The 20,560-nt window shown below is 40.6% G+C and overlaps 1 protein-coding gene across 13 annotated transcripts in view; it reads left to right on the forward strand.

Annotated features, from left to right (window-relative positions):
* The window catches only part of Ercc8 (ERCC excision repair 8, CSA ubiquitin ligase complex subunit), a 37,394-nt gene extending 17,040 nt beyond the window's left edge, over positions 1–20,354 (forward strand). For 2 of the 13 annotated variants that reach the window (XM_017590821.3, XM_063281721.1), the window contains 7 exons: positions 1,035–1,101; positions 3,032–3,132; positions 4,071–4,195; positions 8,920–9,117; positions 10,442–10,509; positions 12,475–12,558; positions 19,018–19,977. In XM_017590821.3, the coding sequence (XP_017446310.1) occupies positions 1,035–1,101; positions 3,032–3,132; positions 4,071–4,195; positions 8,920–9,117; positions 10,442–10,509; positions 12,475–12,558; positions 19,018–19,039 (665 nt within the window). In that variant the 3' untranslated portion in view covers positions 19,040–19,977. The other 11 variants (NR_073139.1, NR_073140.1, XR_005500277.2 and 8 more) reach the window with 10 other exon arrangements.
* The last annotated feature ends 206 nt before the right edge of the window (positions 20,355–20,560 follow it).

Raw genomic sequence — 20,560 nt, forward strand, 5'->3', positions numbered from 1 at the left:
AAAAAAGTGATAAAGCAAAACTCTGGGAAAAGTACACTAATATAAATACAATAATTTTTATCCATATTATTTCATCTAATTCTAAACAATGAAATGTTGGGATGTAACTCAGAAATGCACATTTTAATCCATCTCTGAGAAACATAAATTTATCAGAACAACTTGATGGGATAAGTAATCTTTTTAAAAGGTTTATGTAATAATTTCATGTATATGAGTGTTTCCCTACATGTATGTATGTGCACCACAAGCGTGCCTGGTGGCCTCAGAGGTCAGAGAGGGTGTCAGAGAGGCTTCCCTGGGACTGGAGTTACAGCTTTGAACTGCCTTGTGGTTGCTAGGAATCAAACCCCAATCTTCTGCAAGAACAGCAAGGCTCTTAACCATTGACCAATTCTGCAGCCCAGTGGGTAGCATTTTTGGTATCATCATCAATAATTTCAATTGATTGAAAAGTTAGGCAGATGCAGTGTCTGATTTGAATAGTTCATTAGGTAAAACTATTCTATGAAATTGTCATCTCAGTGTTTTAGAAACAACTGTTAACATGCTATTTTCAGTCAAGAGCTTTTTCTTTTTTCTGTTAAAATGTTATAAGAAACTGTAAAATATTCTTATTTCTTTAAAATACTTAATTTTTATTGCCATGTATTTCTGTTATAGAGATAGACACCTCAGTGATGTGGACTGATTGATACAAATAAGTAATTGTGTTTTTTCCAACATAGAAGTCAGTCCTTTTACAGTAAAAGTCCTGGGTTAAAACCTTCCAGGAGGGGTTGGGGATTTAGCTCAGTGGTAGAGCGCTTGCCTAGAAAGCGCAAGTCCCTGGGTTCGGTCCTCAGCTCTGGGGGGGTGGGGGGGTGGCTTCCAGGAAACCTGGCACCGGTCTTTAAATGAAGACACTGCATGTTTAAGATGTGATCTTATTCATTCACTACTATTTATGCTTGTTGGCTTCTGAGTCAGGCAAAATTATTGCTTTCTTATTCTTTTTTTTTTTTTTTTAATATTTCATTCACTTGTATTTGCAGGTCACAGACAGGAAATATTGGCAGTTTCCTGGTCACCACGCTATGACTATATCTTGGCAACAGCAAGGTAAAGTACAATTTATTTGGTTTTATATTAATATTAGTAATTAGAAGTAATTTGAGAATTGCATTTTCATAAGATACAAATTTTGTCATATATAGTTAGTACCAGAAAATGAAACATTAAGCAGTAAATTTCAGTTCATATCAGCAAAGAAAACATCCTTTGCATCTTTTGTATGTGTGCAGGTGCACATGTATGAGTGTTTAAGCCAGGGGTTGACACTGGGGCTGTCATCCTCCACTGGATTTATTAAGCTCTTGACTGAGCTTTGAACTCATCAGTTCAGGTAGCCGGCTGGCTTGCTTTCCTCTTCCCAGCTCTGGGATTACAGAAGCGCACTGCTGCACTTGGCTTTGCAGGGAACCTACGCTCAAGTCCGCATGCTCATGCTGCAGGCTTTATCTGTGAACTGTCTGCCTCCCCAGGGCCCTCCTTTGCATGAATATCCGTCTTGAGGACATTCACCATTCAGAACCCAGAGAAAGCAACAGAATCCACACTGCTAGTAATACAATTGTGATCTTTCCTATATGGAAGTATAACACGACACACTTAGGAGTGGTTTCTTTAACCCAGAAGTTTTGCTCTGATATAAAGTACCTATTTATCTATTGATTTAATTTGTTAGTATTTGGTGGCTACCACCTATTCCAAGTATTGTACTAGAGACACAGGTTGATAGTAACTTCAGAAAGAGACAGACTAAAGAAGGAAAGATCACTGCCTACAGAACATTCTGAAATGCCTTAGTAGCAGCAGACCTTCAGTAGCTAGTACAGGAAGAGAGCAGGACTACTTGTCCTTGGTGAGGTTGGACAGTGTGAGGGTGGGTATGGATTAGAAGTGAGGTTGTAAAGGCTGTGGGAGAATGGCCAGTTACAGTACAGAGGACTGCTGGGCAGCGGGCTCAGTTCAAGAAACAGACTACAGCCGTACCCAGCCACAGAAATCTAAACATCACATGGCACAGACAGAGAGTTTTTGGTGTATAAAGAACAAGTACCTCAACGTTGGAAGCTGTGGAAATCCTGCTAAAAGGAAAGAAAAATCATATACACAAAAAACTGTCGCAAGGATCGGTGACCTGAGGAGGTAAAAGTGTGTGATTACTGAGGTACAGTGACAACTGGACTGTAGCTGTCAGAAGACAAATAGGTCAGGCAAGATGGCAGGGAAGATGCTCGCTGCCAAGCCTGCCGGGGCAGAGAGAACCAGCTCACTAAGTTGTCCTCTGATATTTTTCCTTGCATTCTTGTACACACAAGCACACACATGCACCCAAACATACATGTGCACATGTAAATAAATGTAACATAGATTTTAAAGACTATTATTATAATCTTTATGAAGACAGGATAGATGAGTGGGTCTGACTGGGAGCACATGTTATTACCAGATGAGTTTTTTGAGGAGAAATTGACTCATGTTCTGTCTGTTCCTTTGTTGTTTCACTTGAAAGAAGATAAGGTGTCTAGCTTCTAGAAGATATTAGATGTAGTTTTTAGCAAAGACTAATTTGACCACAAAAAGCAAATTTCTTTATGAATCTTATTTTCAAACTTCTGTAAAAAACAAGAAACCCCAAATTAATGATAAATAAATGTTTAAACAATGAGATTCCCTAACTACTTGATTATCTAGATGACAATTGAAAAATAACAGAAAGTGTGTTATAATTAGTGTGATAGGACCCTGGAGAAAGCAGAATTTTGTCCTTAAAATCTGATAAGAAAGATTACCTCTCTTTGCTTCTATCTCACTAGTTTATGTACTGGTGACCGGCGAGTACTGAGTATTTGTTAGAATAATACAGTACAATTGAAGGAATGTATTTGGGCTGACAGAGTGAAACCTCTGTGCTCAAGTTGGCAAAGTAAAGGTGGAGTTATTATCCTAGCTACGTATGTTAATATGCGTCTTCTTTTTACCTTAGCGCTGACAGTAGAGTAAAATTATGGGATGTGAGAAGAGCATCAGGATGTTTGCTTACTCTTGACCAGCATAACGGGAAAAAGTCACAAGCTGTTGAATCAGGTAATGAGGACCATATTAATATAGAAATACAGAAGTTCTTATGGTGGGTTTTCTTTTCATTAAAATCAAATAAAATATATATATATATATATATATATATATATATATATATATATATATATATATATATATAGAGAGAGAGAGAGAGAGAGAGAGACAAATTAAAAACTGATTTTTGTAAATGGCATTCACCATGAATCAGTTTGTGAATCAAACTAAATTATGGTTTTCTTTCTCCCAAGATAAAAATAACTGTGGAGACTGCTTTTGCCTCCAAAGTTGCAAACATAAAACTTGTGTAACTTGGTTTGCAAATATTTTTCCTTTAAAGCCAGCTATACAAATTCTATTTTACATAGAAAACTACAATAGATTAAAGAAGTATCAATGTTTTGTGCCTTCATGTCACCATAAAAAGTGCACGTTGCATCAGTGGAAGTTAGTGCAGACCATGTGACACTGCAGCTCGGCTGTTTCTCAGGGTTTCAGTCCTGGAGAGCAGCATGCACTCGTGGGCTAGAAATGTGTCAGGATACAACAGGAAGCTCCCTCTGCTTTCCAAGTGATGGGATTCCAGGCAGACATGGCCATTACAGATCTTTAATACTTTGTCAAATGATTTCTAGTTTGGGGGGACTATATATAAGGGTCGAAAGGTGTTTAAAGTTTTGGTAGTGAATTAATTGAATTTAATAGCACCATTTACTTACTAAAAAAAAAAAAAGTATACTTAGCAAGTTTCTTTGCCTGTCCTTTTCCTCTGTGTTCATGGTTCTTTTAATGTCACCTATTATGTTCACTTAATCTAAAGGTTGGTTCACATAATCCAAAGTATGGTCAAGTTATAGTTTAAGTAATTCACTAGATATTCTTTAATGTGTTTAGATATATGCTCAATACAGAAAAACATAAACCAAATATGTGTGTTTTCACTGCAGCAAACACTGCTCACAATGGGAAAGTTAACGGCTTATGTTTTACAAGTGACGGGCTTCACCTGCTCACGGTTGGCACAGACAACCGAATGAGGCTCTGGAATAGCTCCAGCGGGGACAACACACTGGTAAGAGACTTCAAAGGGCCTTTCAGTGAGTGGGTTTGTGATGTATGCTTGGTACTTTTCTATGGATGTGGCTTCATCTTTCACCTTTGCATCACGGCTGTTAACATATTTTAGAAAGATGCTTTAGAGGTAAACAGCTAATTCTCAAGTCAAGGCAAGCCACCCACCCCACACAGCATGCCTGCGTACCCCACTCTTACCTACGCCTCTGGTGAAGTGGCTTCTAATTAAAAGATTGAAAACAGATGAAGTTACCAACAGTCAAATCTTACATTTAAAATTAATCACATTCTTTTTTTAACTCATTTGTTCTAGCTGATAATTTTCTTTAAAATTCTTGAGAGAGTCACTCTGATTACTTATATAAATACTAGTATTTTTATGCTGTATGTGTGGCTTGTGGTAGTGACCTCAGACCCAGAGGTTTGTGCCTGCCAGGCCAGCCTCCCATACAGTCAATGTAGAGTGGTTTTCTGTCTGTCTCAGGGCAAATCCTTGGGCATTGGCTTCATATTTTAGGTTTTTCCCTTTCTTGGGTTATACCATGTCCCTACTCAGCCTTCTTCTTCTCTTTCCGTACCTTTTTTTTTTTTTCTTTTCTTTTCTTTTTTTTTTCAGAGGTGGGGACCAAACCCAGGGCCTTGCGCTTGCTAGGCAAGCGCTCTACCGCTGAGCTAAATCCCCAACCCCCCATACCTTCTTTAATAAGTATATATTCAGCATTTACTTATTTGCCTAGCAATAATTATACAGCAATAGACAAAGCATAGGAAAAACCTGTTTGATCTTGGGAAGGTTCTATTCTAGGAAGGAGTGTATATATATATATATATATATATATATATATATATATGTGTGTGTGTGTGTGTGTGTGTGTGTGTGTGTGTGTGTGTGTGTGAAGAGTCTGGTGTGTGTATACACTCAGGTGGATCTCAGGGTCAGGGCTGGGCTACCTAGTGAGTTCAGAGCCAGCCTGAGCTACCTAGCAAGACCCTATCTCAGTAAAAACTCAGAAAAAGAAAAGATACTAGGAAGTTAGAGTATCTAGGTTTCATAGGCTAGTCATGAAAGGCTTAATTGAGAAGTCGACATTTGATGTAGAAGAAGAGTTGTCCAATCAGCTACTTAAGAGTTAATCTAGGGAGGAAAGGGACTGATATGGTAGCATCATGGATACTCTAGGAGCAACTGGGAGTTCTTGTGTTGAAATCCATAAACAGTAACAGGAAGTATGTAACAGGAAGTCCAGGATGCCTGAGCAGCTGAGTCTTGGAGGCCTGTGTGAGGCCTAGGATGGGGGACAGCTAGTAAAGGTCTTTCAGTAGAGAAGTGACAGATTACACTGTGTCCAAGCTTACTGTGATAAATACAGACGGTACTGAACATATGTCCATGGGTAAAATGGTTTTATTCTAGCTTTGCCTCTTTAAAGACTGTGCTTTAGGGGTTTGCTAGTAAGTCCATATATGGACTAGAGTTTAAAATGGATCATGGGATTTTCAATAGGCATTCTCAAGTTGTTATTCTTAGAAAGAGAACACTGCTAACTGAGGACTCTCCTACAAAGATATCTGTAGGGACATAGACATTGGTCCCGGAAAAGGACTGAAGAGAAACCCTGCCTTCACGTTTGTGAAGGACTTGTCAAATCAGAAACCAAATTCTACTCTTGTCATTTAGTAACGTTTAGGTATTGGGTGATGATTTACTTAATGCTCTGTTCAGTTTTACCACCATAAAAATTCATACTGTGCTACCAAATAGAGGGCAAGTAGAAGTGATAATTGTATGTTTTTGCCTTATGTAAATAAGTATAAGCACACATTTCCAATATATCTTAATTATAAATTATATACAAATATCTAGTCTACATATTAAGCTTTATAAAGCTTAATTTTTTACCTTTTAGATAACAGTACATAGAAATAGAATTTTTTAAAAATTTTTTCCTCACACAAGCTTGAAAGGGTCCCTAATAGTTCGTGATGCAATCTCCCCATGGTTTGTAGACTGAAATTTGGAGACCAGGCCTCCAAAGTTTGCTTCAAGTTTGGAGCAAATTCCTGCAGGTAAAGTACCACAAGGAGAGATGTTTAGCAACAGCAACAGCAGCAGCAGAAGAATTCAAAGTAGGTATTGGTATGGTCTATTCAGTTATTAGCCTTATCAGTCGTATGTGACTGATATCACAGAACTGAGCCTCTGTTCTTTCCAAGGATCTGCAGTGGGGAGCAGTGGCTCAGTCCCAAAAGGCAGGCAGGTGAAAAAGAGAGACTCTTCCTTCTTCCAGTATCCTTATGTAGATCTCGAGCAGAAGGTGTCCCAGGTTAAAGGTGTGCACCTAGATCTGGGATTTGCTTCATCACAAATGACCTTGAACTCAGAGATCTCCTTGCCTTAGTCTCCTGGGATTCATAACCACTATTCCTCAAGATCTCCATACCAAGATCCAGGTCAGAAACTTGTATCTCCCAGCCTCAAGATCAGGATCAAAGGTGAGCCTTCAAGTTCTGGATTGTAGTTCATTCCAGATATACTCAAGTTGACAACCAGGAATAGCCACTACATATGGTCCTCACTTCTTACGAGGCACAAAAATATTAGGTAACAGAATGTCTCAGTGGTTTAGTTAGCAGAGTTTAGATATGATGTTTGAGGTATTTAAGTCTGACTTTCACTAGCCAAGATACACTGATTGAGTTAGTTAGCCTTTCACTTCTTTCTGCCCTCTCTGGGATGATGTTCCCTAAGTCTTTCAGGGTTAATGCAGGTGTCCCATATGGGGCTGAGCACACACAGTCCCTTATTCTCAGCACTTTGATGAGTTTGTGCATTACCTACTACTCACTGCAAAAAAAGCAAGGTTGAGAGCAGCACAAATCTCTGGGTATGAACAAATATTTAGATACGTGGTAGGTCCTCTCAAGGAGGTATGATTTCCAAAGCTATGTGCTTTCGACTGGGGCCTCCAATCCACCCAGGAAACAGTTGATGACCCTTAGATGGTTTGTGCCACTCCTGCACTAGTGGGCACATTCATGGCAGGTTGATACTGTTACGTTCAGGGATCATCAGTGACTTTAGGGTTCATTAATGGCCTTTCTTCCTAGCAGCCTGCATAGTACCTTCCAACACTGAAAGCTCAATAGCACAGATGACGTTCTGGGTCAGGTCTAACTTGGTTTCTCTATGTACTGCATCTAGGGCAAATGGCATCTTCAGCAGTAGGGCTGTACCATTATGGTGGGCAAGCAAGAGCAATGGCTATACCCTTGTAGTTTTAAGGGCCTCTGGGCTCTCCCCAACCAATAGCCTGTAGAGAACCAACCCATGTCTGGCAAGATTTTACTTAGCTGTGTTTTCTGTGGGAGGCACTATCCATGCATGGTATCTTTGTTCAAACTCCTTTAATAAAAGGTCTCCGTAAGGATTTTCCATATAGCCTTTGTTTTCTTTAACCCAACTCCCTCCTCTCCTGTTCCTTTCCCATTCTCATTTTAACCACCACTAATCCCCTCCTACCTTCATATCATGTGTGTTCTGTTCTCCCCTCAGCCCTAAGGCTCCCCCCCACTTATGGACCCTTGCTATTGCTAGCTTCCGGAGCCACGTCTGCCCATAGTTAACTGGAACATACTGGCTCATCTGTGGGAATGGAAGAGTGCTCTTCCTAACACGTGGAATCTATGAGTCTGCTTGTAACTGGCTACCATTTCCCAGGTGCTGTTATGTGCATGATTTCCCTTGTATTTTTATAGTAACACTATGGTAAATGGTGCCATTTCTATTTGGCAGATGAGAAGGATGGGATTTAGAAGTTAATACAGACTCAGATTGAATGGACTGCACCCCTGCTGCCACAGGGTGGCAGAAGGTACTAGCTCAATTATAAGTTAACACTTCAGTTGGTCTGCCATTGTGCCACACTGTGTCCTCTGGGCATAGTACTCTCTGCTGATTGTTTCCTTAAAGTAAATTCCCAGGAGCAGCCACTACATTGAGAAGTAAGAATATCTTTATTCAGTGAGTTAGTTCAGATAGAAGTGAAGGTTGTAGGGCTGTGTTGAGACTGGTCACCCTCACACTTAGATGGCTGTGATGGTCAGATTACAGTATGGGTTGTATCATAGCATATTCTTAAGAACAGAGCAGGACTGGAGAGATGGCTCAGATGTTGAAGGCTAGGCTCACAACCAAAAATGTAAGAACAGGGCAGCCCACCCGAAAAGACACCTTCCTTCCTAGTTTGTTTTATATTAAGCCATTATCCCTTCTTGAAGAAATAACCAAATTATGACACCAATAACATGCTCTACTCTTTACCAGTGTTGAAGGTTTCTTACAATTTTAGTCAAACCAAAGTCAGGCAGTGCAGTAAGGTTAAAGGTCTCATGTGGCGTACATGAGGTCCTATAAAGAAGTTAAGAAAGAGAAGAGAAGAGGGGAGGGGAGAGGAGAGGAATTGAGTTCTAAAGAGTTTGACAGCGGGAAATGATTCGTTTGTCTTTGTTGCATCATATGTCCCTTGTGGGTTTATTCACAGTTTCTGTTTCTTCAAATATAAACTGTACATTTGTATCATTGGCCCTAGTTTTATTAAGATATATTTCTTTACATTTAAAGGCCCTTTCTATAGAATGCTATAATAAATGAAATGTTTGTTTCATCTTTGTTGCCATTTTAACTGAGGTCTTAGCGGTGAGTAACGTGATTTAATCCTGCAGGTAAACTACGGGAAAGTGTGTAACAGCAGCAGGAAAGGGCTGAAGTTCACTGTCTCCCATGGCTGCAACTCAGAGTTTGTGTTTGTTCCCTACGACAGCACCATTGCCATGTATGCAGTCTACTCAGGAGAGCGGCTCGCCATGCTTAAGGGACATTACAAAAGTGTCGACTGCTGTGTGTTTCAGCCTAATTTCCAGGTAAGGCTGATACTTAGGGGCGTTTACAATGCTTAGATGGCAGGCTTACAGGACTGGCAGATTATAAAACAGGAAGTTGTGTGTCTGTCCTCACGTTTTACACTTTGAATCAGTCTGAAGTATGGTACCATCAATCCACCTTTGAGCTAGTACTTATTTAATGAGGACAGCCTAAATCTCAGACGAAGTGTAAATAAATCAGTATAGTACTGTGTAAGTGATTGGGACTAAATTGTTTTCCCTTTGAATATGAACTCCATTTAACCTTTGAAAATCTAACGAAATCTTTTAGGTTAGATTTTTAGGTTATTTGTTTATTTAGAAATGTAATATACCTTGTGTAACTATATCAAAATCTGAAAATAATTATTTTCTGCCAGATGCAAATATAAGTATGCTTTTATAGTGGCTAGGTACTGAAATGATTAGTAAAAGACTACCTTTTAATTAGCAACTCACATAGTTTCATTTATTTGTGCGTGGGAAGTCACATACCATGATGTGTGTCTGGAGGACCACTTACAGGAATCAGTTCTCTTCCTCCATCTTCAGGGCCCTGGGATCAAACTCCAGTTATCTGGTGTAGCAGCAAGTGGCTGTACCCACTGAGTCACCTCAGCAGCCCCCACAATCTCTTAAATATACTTACATTAGTTCCTTTTCTTGCTAATGTGACCAAAATGCATGACTAGACACAACTTACTGAGGGAAGGGTTTATTTGGGCTTCTGCTTAGGAAGTACACAGTTTGTGAGGGGAAAGAAGGGAGCTGGGGCAACAGGGCTATCTGACCTGTTTCTGCATCCAGTCAGGAAGCTTAGGAAAACCGTCACTGATTGATCCCTGATATGTTTGCTTCTTTCTTCTGCCTTCCGCCTAGAACACCAGCCTACTGGATGATACCACCCACATCCATGCTGGGGCTCCCTCAGCAAATGAACCTTTCTGGAAACACCGTCATACACCCAACCGACGTGTTGTTTCTGTATGATTCTAAATCTAGCCAGGTTTGCAATGAAGATTGTCATAGAACTTAGGAGTTTTGTTGAACATCCTTGCTTTTCTCCTTCATATTAACTCTGGATCAGGCTTTTGGTTTTGGTATGTGTACGTGGTATATATTCACATGTACATGTGTACATACCTATGTGTATGGATGGAAGCCAGAGTTGATCATCAGTGTTCTGCTCTATCACTCTTTGCCCTGGTTCATTGGGACAGGATGTGTCACTAAACCCGAAGCTGTCAGTCTTCTGTCTCATCCGGATTAGCGCCTGCCTATTTACCATTGTGTCACCACACCTAGCTGTTTTCCATGATTCTAGGGCTTTGAACTCAATTCTTCATGCTTCCAGAATAGCCTGGTTATCTATTTTCCTGGCCTCAGCCTGGGGTATGTCTGTGTGGGTTTGGGTTGTTTTGTTGTGTTAAAATGTATGATAAATGGTGTATTCTGATGGCTGGTAAATATTTACTCTGCCAGTTCCCACTGATGACTTTTTCTTAGAACTCTTTAGCAACTTCACAGTAGCTCTGCACAGCATCTTCAGGGGGGCTCCCAAGGACCCCACTCCAACTCTGAAGCCAGTGTCTTTCCCGAGTACTTAGTATATAGTAGTTAATATACACTACTATATGTTGTAGTTGAAATAATTTTTTTTCTGAGTAAAGAATTCTAAAGTACCAGAGATATAATTCGGCTAGCCTCAAACCTATAAGTTGATGTTAATAGTGCATGGTCATCTAAAGGATCAAAGAAAACAGTCCTCTGAGATAACCACAGTTTAAAATAAGGTAATAAGATACTCTGACTAGAAAGTACAACTTTCTTCTATGCAGGAGCTTCTTAGCAGAGGGCTAGGAGTCAGTTAATATTACACCAAAGGTGAGCTAGAAAGATGACTCAGCAGTTAAAACCATTTGCTGCTCTTACAGAGACCTGGGTTCATTTCCTAGCACTCACATGGCAGCTCATAATCGACTGGAACTCTAGTTTCAGGGAATCTGACACCCTCTTCTGGCCTCCTCAGGTACCATGTACACACATGGTTTACATACATGTATGCAGGCCAGACATTCATACATGCACACATACATATGTATAAAATAAATAAATAGATAGATAAATAAATAGGCAAACAAACATTACATTGTTTGTGGTAACACAAACACCGGTAATCCTAGCATTCTGGATTGTTGTCATGAATTCAAAGTTAGCCTGGGCTATATTGCAAGTTTGAAGCTAGCTTGGGCTATAGTATGAAACTTTATCTCAATAAACAAACAAACAAACAAAAATAAAAAACAAACAAAAGCCAAACCTATTCTGAGACAGATTGCTCTCAGTTTCTGAGCAGCCAGACATCTGGTTCGGGCTGTCACGGGTGAAATGCCTGTGTTATGGTGTTTTCTTCTACTTTGTTTTTTTTTTTTTTGAAACAAGTTCTCATATAAACCGGGCTGGTCCCAGACTTGCTATGTAGACAAGAATAATCTCATACTTCTGATCCTCCTGCCTCCACTTCCCAAGCTCTGGGATTACGGTCAGATGCCACCACTCCCAGCCAAATGTCAAGTGTTTATCTGCTTCAGACCCAGACTTAGCCACTGGACACATCAGAAACACTGTGTGTTTATTTTACTGCGTGATCAGAATGCTTTCAGTTTTGTTGGGGAAGAGAGCAAGTGTTGTTCAGTGGAGAGCAAACAGTATGTCCATAAAGACATTGACACAACTGTGCGTCAACCCACGGGTCCTTCTAGTCAATGAATGTCTGAGCAGACAGGGTTGGGTCTTGAAGCTCTTGTGAAGAGCAGCCAGGTAGACGGCTGTAAATCGATGGATCTTTGTGGTTTCCTCGTTGGAGTCTTTATTGTAGATGCCTTGGTCTTTGCCAGACAAAAGCTATTATACATTTTACTTTCTCTAACATTAAAATATGCTTCTAAGTATTGACAGAACTAAGTAAAGCATTGGATTTCTGTAGGACTTTCTCACTTGTTTGTAAGCTCTGACACATCCTGGTTCTATTTAAAGTATAAAGTGAAGCTTCATATTCTATCAGCTGTTCCTGAAGAGATCCCAGTAGGACAGTCGGTCTTCTCATCTGTAGAAAGCACCAATTGGTGTGAAGTCTCAGGAGATTTTTATAAAGTTATGCCAACATCATGCACAAAATATAAAGGTATCACATTTAAAAACAAAATGAAGGGCATCATATTTTGTTTAATAAATAGAAATTAAATTATTGGAATTAATCTAACCTAACTTAACTAACCTGCTTAATCTAATCATTTCAAAACTTAATACAGCTCATTTCAGCTTTAAATTGATTAGCCTTTGTTTTCTATACTACAGGAACTTTACAGTGGTAGCAGGGACTGCAATATTCTCGCTTGGGTGCCAGCTTCATATGAACCAGTTCCTGATGATGACGATGAAGTAAGTGGTATTTTTACCTACTGTGCAGTGATTTCTAATTATGAGGATTAGTGTCTTATTTATGTGGGAGAAGCTGTTAAAACAATTCTTACAATTTTCCAGTTGTACAGATAATTCATTACCATATATCTATAATATTTTAGAAAAATATTAAAAGAATATAATTTCTCAATTTTAATTAGTGAAGGTTTTATTTACTGTTTTTAAGATAGTAACTCATTCTCATATAATTTAGAATCTTCTCTCTTTAACGTGCTACTTTAACCCTTATTCATGTCATTAGCAACTATTAGAAAACTTTGTTTTTTTGATTTGTGGTTTTTCAAGACAGGGTTTTGCTGTGTAGTCCTGGCAGTCCTGGAACTTACTCTGTAGACCACGCTGGCCTCAAACTCACAGAGATCCACTTGGTTCTTCCTCCTGAGTGCTGGGTTTAAAGGTGTGAGCCACCATGCCTACCTGCTATTTGGAAACATTTTTAATGCTATAGTATTCTGTCATATATATGTCATAGTTTAAATGTTTAACTGTTTCTGTTGATTATATTAAGCAATATCAATATAAATTTATTCTCTGAAGTTGTTCATATTTCTAACTAGCTTTAGGGTAGGTTTCTAGAAGTATTCCTATAGTATCTCCTTTCGTCAAGCCTCCAGGACACAAGTGGCCAATAAGTGCATCCTCTCCACTATTCTGAAGAGTTTGGGCTTCATAGTGAGGAGGATTGCTTAGGGATTCTTCCCTTACCCAGACCTCCATACCACATTTTGAACAGGGGAATAGGGACTGGCAGCATTTACCAATGTCTGTCCATTGGCAAGATCCACAGTTTAGTAAGATTGACAAGTAGACAGAGCCCTGGTTCCTCTTTAAGTGGTAATGGCACAGCTTCCCTGACGTCTGCGAGTCCTAATGGTATTTGTCTAAGTTGATTCTTAAGCAACACATGCATCCAGCATTACCTTGGCCTCCTAAATAAATGCTCTTTATATGGGGTTGGGGATTTAGCTCAGTGGTAGAGCGCTTGCCTAGGAAGCGCAAGGCCCTGGGTTTGGTCCCCAGCTCTGAAAAAAAAGAACCAAAAAAAAAATAATAATAATAATAAAAAAAATAAATGCTCTTTGTGCCTGCCTGCCTGTCAGCTATGGCCCTGGCTCAAGTACCTGGCTCAGTCTGGATGGCAGGCTCCTTCCTGTGGGCAGGAGAAAGCTGGAGTTAGCTTTTGAGTTATGGTGTGTGACATTTTAAAATGTATCTGTTCATATGTCAGATTCTACAAGTTCACACTTGGTTCTGCAACCTCAGTGCCCAGCTCAGATAGTAGGACAGTGTGAATAAAAAGCCTTAGGTGAAGGTGTTACACAGAAGCCAAAGGTCTGAGCCCTGCCCTGAAGCAGTGGCCTCTCTTGCTTTACATTACAAAGCACATGATAAAGTAGTGTTTTCAAACTGAGCACTAGTGTGATGATATCCTAGGGCCTTCTCCTGGTGGGTGGTAGGGGAATCTATCTACCATGCTACTAGAAACTAACTAAGTGACGGGCTTAAGTGTGATGGTCCTTAAACATGAATTCTGCTATGGAATTAAACATGTCTAAGATGTTATCTCTTTCAGGAACTTTCTGGAAAGTGGTGTTAAACATCTCCATTTATCCTAACTTCCAGGATATAAAAATATGAATGAAATAATTTAGTATAGTTTTTTCTTTTTTAGATAGAGAAGCCCTGTAGGTAATTCAAAGCAATTCAAATAGAAATGGAAGAAATCACTAATAAAGCAAGTCTGACATTTTGAAGATATTTGTTATATCCTTAGTTCCTTTATAAAGAGAGGGCCATGTCAGAAGACACCAGAACAGCTTAACATGGGTAACAGCCTTGGTAGTATCGAGTAGCTATTGGCCAAATAGTTTCTATCTGAATTTGTACCAGGATAGCCAGTGTGGAGACTGGAAGTTATTTTCTTTGGACCTTAAACCAGATGAAAGGGAGAAAGGCACGTTCATAAATACTTAGGCCACTGGCCAAAGCCAAGCATGTGTGTCCAGATCTCATCACCCGTCTCAGTTGGCTTGGTTGTTTTTAGCATACAGCCTCTTTAGATGACTGGACTTTGAATAGTTTGATTTAGACATTTATTTTGTATTTTTATTTAATTATTTTGTCCTGCTTTTGAAGAATCACTACACACACACACACACACACACACACACACACACACCTCCCTATCTGTGGGTCATGTTGGGAAGTATAACAACTTTTGCCAAATTAAAGTAATAAATTAAAAATAAAGCTACTGTGATAAATCGCATAGAGATAAGAATTTTAGAAGAAAATGAAGCAGCGTGTTATGCTTTGTGACAAATAGCTCATTTATCTCTTGCTAAACGGTTGTGGTGATGGTTGGACATCTCATCTAAAGCAACTCGTACACATGGAAAATGAAAACAAGCAGAAACACGAGTACAGAGCACAGGCTTGTGACCCCGTGTTTCAGAGGCTGACAGGCTGGTAGGGAGGACTGAGATGGACCCAATCCCACCCAACACGGCGAAGCCCTGCCTCACAGAGATGAAAGGAGTTGAGCTTTATATTCAAGTGTTAGAGCTGTAAGCCTAAATCCTTTCAGATACACTGGTGCCAGCCAGAGAGACGGTTTGGCAGTTAAGAGTGCTGGCCACTTTTCTAGAGGACCTGGGTTCAAGTCGCAGTACCCAAACAATGGCTCACCATCACCTGTAACTCCACTTCCGGATTGTCTGATGCCCTCTCCTGGCATCTGTGGGCACCAGGAATGCTAGTGGTACACAGGCATACGTATAGGCAATATCCATACATGCAAAAATGTTTTATTTTTAGTAGAAAACTAATTTTTATTAAAAATAAATTTTCAATAGAAACAGTAAAATAAGCCAGGTGTGGTAGTACATACACCTTTGATCCCAGCACTCAGGCAGGGGCAGGTAGATCTCTTGAGTTCAAGGCCAGACTGGTCTACAGAGCAAGTTCCAGGACAGCTGGGACTACGCAGAAAACTCTGTCTTTAAAAACAAAAAATAAATAAAATAAAATATACTGTCCCTTCCTACTTTCAACTCTAAGATCTGAATAACTGTTTAATGTAATGTGCTATACCTATGAAGTGTTAACTTTAAAAGTTCATATGAGTGAGTGTAGGTACAATGTGTCTATCCCATCAGAGAAGTCAGTTAGAAAGAGAACTGGTTGCCTGTGTGGATGTTTACAATTTAACTTATGCCCGCCCCCCCAGCAGTTAAATGAGTAACTTCCATTTCCCAGGGAGGCCGTGTGTGGCTCCGCCTAACACAGAGCACACAAATGTGCCTGCTTCCTCCTGAGCATAGGCAAACCTAGGTCAGACCTTGTTCTGCCCTGACCAGCTCTTACCCTGGGACGTGCGTCAGATTGTCAAGCCGAAGTTGTTCTTAGGTTTCCTTTCAAACCTAAGCAGAATGCCTGAGGGGTGTCTCTCAGATTTAAAGGAGTAATTTAATTCTACCTATAGAAAGGAAAAGACCTTAGATGACAGATCTTTAGAGTCGTTGTTTACTTGGCAGCCTGTTGTATTCTATCTAAAGAATTTATTTGCTTTTACCAGACTTTCTAATTGGCCACTGTCAACTCCAGCCAGTCTAACTCCTAAGTACTTCTCACTGCCAGGGATGTGTAGGGAAGATACACTACAGCTTTTTTCTTCTCATCTAGAATCCTGCAGCCAGCTGAGTGTGTACTCATGGCGTAATCTTAGCACTCAGAGGACTGAAACAGCTTGGGCTATAAAAGCAAGATTCAGCCCCCGCCCACCTCCTTTCCCCCCCAAAAAATTGACATTGGCACAGGAAATGGCTGTTTCTGCCTTGCATTTAGATAGATGTGTCCCTAGCTGACATGGAAAGCTCTCAGACTTCCCAGTAACACCAGACACTTGAAGCTCTGTGAAGCTTGGTTTAAGCCTTATTGTTTGGGTCCTGGGCTGGGTACCTTCGAACCCAAACTTTATCATCCTCATAACATGCACAGCTCTCTGTAGAACCAGAGACCTGGTGAGGCAGAAGGACAGCTGTTCATGCACAAACTCCATGTCCACTAGGAGGAGCTGTTGTAGAGAAAAACAAAGTAGCGGACTCTCAAATAGCAACACATGTATGAAATCCACCTGCAGTGTGGTTACTGCAGCTCTTGGACTGGTGTTTTATCTGTGATTGTTTTAGCAATACAATAGACTAGTGACATTGTAATGTGTTCAGATACCTGTGTTTACCACTGTAAGTAGTGAATATATGCACAAGTGTGTCAAAATCTTGATTATTTTTGTTTCTGTGTTTACCAAAGAAAAATAATTCATAATGAAATATAAATTTGTTTTTCTGCTGCATCTTCAAATGAAATTAAAATGATTAGTAGACTATCATTGGGCTTTCACAATGGAATTAGAATACATGAGCTTTGTGTAGCTTTTATTCCCCAAGGATATTTTTTGTAGCCATCTAAGGCAGAACTAAAAGTCTAAAGACAGGAGAGAATTGTCACCCCATTCCCAGTACAGTGCCTCTGAGATGAAACCCTTTCTGAACAACCTAGTTTAGCAGTTAAATTGTCAAGCTCCCAAGCGGAAGGGTCACAGACGTGTCCCACCATACCCAGCTTAAAATATCGTCCTTGATGGAAGCCATGTTTGCACTCTAAGGAATTACTCTATTAATACACCATCGTGAGAATCAACAAACATGTGGATCAAGGAACGAATGATTAGATTTCAGGCTTCCATTTCTGCTGGCTGGCAATGAGCAGTTAGCTGGAGTTTAGTCATAGTTTTATATCAGACATTTGGAGACAAGTGTAAAATCATTCTATCATCCGTCTTAGTGGCTAGCCATGAAGCTTAGCATGTGCTCTGGTCTGTTTGACAGCAGTGCAGCATGCCTACGTCACAGTATGTTTTCTAGCTAATCTAGCTGATGTGGGAACTTACTGGGAAGACAGGCTTTCCCATTTGAATTGTAAGATTCTGTTATGTTGATCCTGAAGGAAACACGTTTTTAAACATAACTTAGGGGTTATCCTTCACAGAAAATGTTTCTCTCTGTTAGAAAAGGCATTGTATCTAAGATAATTTAACACTAAGCATGCTGATTGGGTCACTGTTGAATTTGGATCAGATCAAATAGCCAGATGCAAACCAGCAAATAAGAAACAGACCTGATTCCTAATTCAAGAAAACTGATTGTCTTTTAAGCCCTTTATTAACAAACAAACAAACAAAGAGGCATGGCTATGTAAGAGCCCACAGTACTTTTTTATTACAAATTTTATTATTCAGCTGGGCTTGGTGGTCACGTGATCATCATCTTAGCCCTCAGGAGGATGAGCGGGGGACTTGGCACAACTGAGAGCCAGCTGAGCTACAGAACTACACTGAGTGGGGCTCAGGCGATGGTGCAGTAGGTAAGAGCACCAGCTACTTTTCCAGAGGACATGGGTTAGATTCCCAACACCCACATAAGAATTTACAACCCTCGTAACTCCAGAACTATAATGAGCTTTGGGTCAGCCTAGACAATAGAGTAAGAGCTGTCTCAAAAGGGGGGGTTACATTATCCTCATTCATAAACATATTCTTCAAATTCTGGTTGTTTTTTTCTAATAGTAAAGTTCATCCAAACAGCACAAAGTTATGGCACTTGTGTGATGGATGGACTGTGAAGTCTGCAGGGCCATCTGTTCAGTCTTAACCCCAGCGTCAGTGTTGGACCTTCTCCTCAGATTTGAAGATACTGTGAGCTGTGTCATTGTATAGAGCTGTGCGTGTGCTTCTGAGGGGAAGCAGGTTGTTTGGGAAAGTCAGCTGTCTTAGTCAGGGTTTCTATTCCTGCACAAAACATCATGACCAAGAAGCAAGTTGGGGAGGAAAGGGTTTATTCAGCTTACACTTTCCCCATTGCTGTTCATCACCAAAGAAAGTCAGGACTGGAACTCAAGCAGGTCAGGAAGCAGGAGCTGATGCAGAGGCCATGGAGGGATGTTACTTACTGGCTTGCTTCCCCTGGCTTGCTCAGCTTGCTTTCTTATAGAACCCAAGACCACCAGCCCAGGGATGGTACCACCCACAAGGGGCTGGGCCCTCCCCCGATTGATCACTAGTTGAGAAAATGCCTTACAGCTGAGTTTCATGGATTTCCCTAAGGGAGCATTTCCCCAAGGGAGGCTCCTTTCTCTGTGATAACTTCAACTTCTATCAAGTTGACACACCACACCAGGCAGGACATCAGCTTTGTCAGTTTTAAATGAATTTACATTATCTTCACATTACTTTTGTTTTTAAATTAGCAGTAATACAGTTTCCAAATGATCTAACTGATGTTAATCTAGCATATTTCATAATAGATTATGAGGCTAATAAGTTATGAAATCCATAAAATAGGTTCTTCTCTTTTTTAGGCTCCAACCAAATCGAGGTTGAACCCAGCATTCACGGATGCCTGGAGCAGCAGTGACGAGGACGGGTGACTTCAGCCTGGTGCCTCAGCTCCTTGTTCCATCAGACTTCCACAGCAGTGTTGTGTGCACTTCAGCACGGGGCTGGTCTTTCCATTGTTGTTGGTTGTCTCACTGTGTAACCCTGGCTAGCATGGACTAGCCTGGAACTCTGTATAGAGCAGACTCGGCTCAGACTTGCAGCCATTCTCCTGCCTTTCCTCCTAGGTGCTGAGGTGTGTACCACATGACCCGTGGCCCCTCCTGTGCGTGTGCTTATTTATTTCATTGTTTTTTAAACTCTTCTGTCAGTTTCTAGCCTGTTAAACCTGAATTTAGTATATCTCCCTCTGCGTTTTAAAATGAGATTAATATGTATAAAACCCTGAAATATACTTTTCTATAGGTTAATTAATCAAAGCATGTTTCCTTGAGCCCACTTGCCATGGTGGTGGGCCAGCCCCTAAGGGCACAGCCCAAGAACACAGCACAAGCACAGCTATTCTTAGCTGGGAATGTGCAGCTTTGTGCATCCGAGGAGCTGGAAGGTGTGGTCTCAGAGGAAGGTGTCAGCTCTGACTGCTCTGACTGCTGTCCGCCTGCCCTTCCCACTTACAGGGAGGTTTTAGCAAGGGTAATGAGATAAATGATGCTGCTTGTTGCAAAGGTGACATCATAACTCTGTTACCTTTACTCAGATTGAATGGCTTCATGTGATGGAGCGTCTTCTCCCTTGTGTTGAATGTTAGCCGCTCATGCATCTGACATCTGAACATTGTATCACATGGGCAATCCCTGACCGCTTTGTAGTTCTTTCAGAGGGCAGCTTGCACTCAGTCTCAATTCCTTTCTATGAAACTCAGCAGATCCATGCAGGGATCTAGATTAAACATGAAATGGACCATTGTTCTTTTCTTGGGTCAACTCAGGAGTGATTATTATGAAGACTCCCCCACTCCTGTGTGCGTGAGTGCCTGCGTGTATACATGTCAGTTTCTGTTCTATTGCTGTGATAAAATACCCTGAACAAAGACAATGTAGGAGAGAAAGCATTTATTTCAGTTAATAATTCCAAGTTATAGCCCTTCACTGTGGGAAAGTCAGGACAGAAGCTTCAAACAGCTCGCCTCACAGTCGAGAGGAGTGCATGCACGAAGCCTTTGCTGCACAGCTGAACTGAGAAGGCCTCACAGAGAGCAGTGTCTTCTCTGACTGAAATTCTTTTCATGCTGTGTGCTGAAAAGTTCCATCTAAAACCGACAAGGAAAAAAATAGAAAATAAACTTTAGAGGAAGTCATGGAAACAAGCCTCGCGTTAATACCAACTGTAACATGCAAATAACCTTCCGGCTGGCATGAACTTGGTGCCTGACGAGGGCAGTGGGCACAGCGAGGGGTGTGTTTGCAGTGACACAGTAGTCACCTTTTTCATCTCCAGAATCAAATGCCTGACAAAGGAGGAAGCGCTCATTCTAGCAGACGGTCTGAAGGTACAGGATACCATGGT

Source organism: Rattus norvegicus, chromosome 2 (genome assembly GCF_036323735.1).
Source record: "Rattus norvegicus strain BN/NHsdMcwi chromosome 2, GRCr8, whole genome shotgun sequence".
NCBI classification, from domain to species: domain Eukaryota; kingdom Metazoa; phylum Chordata; class Mammalia; order Rodentia; family Muridae; genus Rattus; species Rattus norvegicus.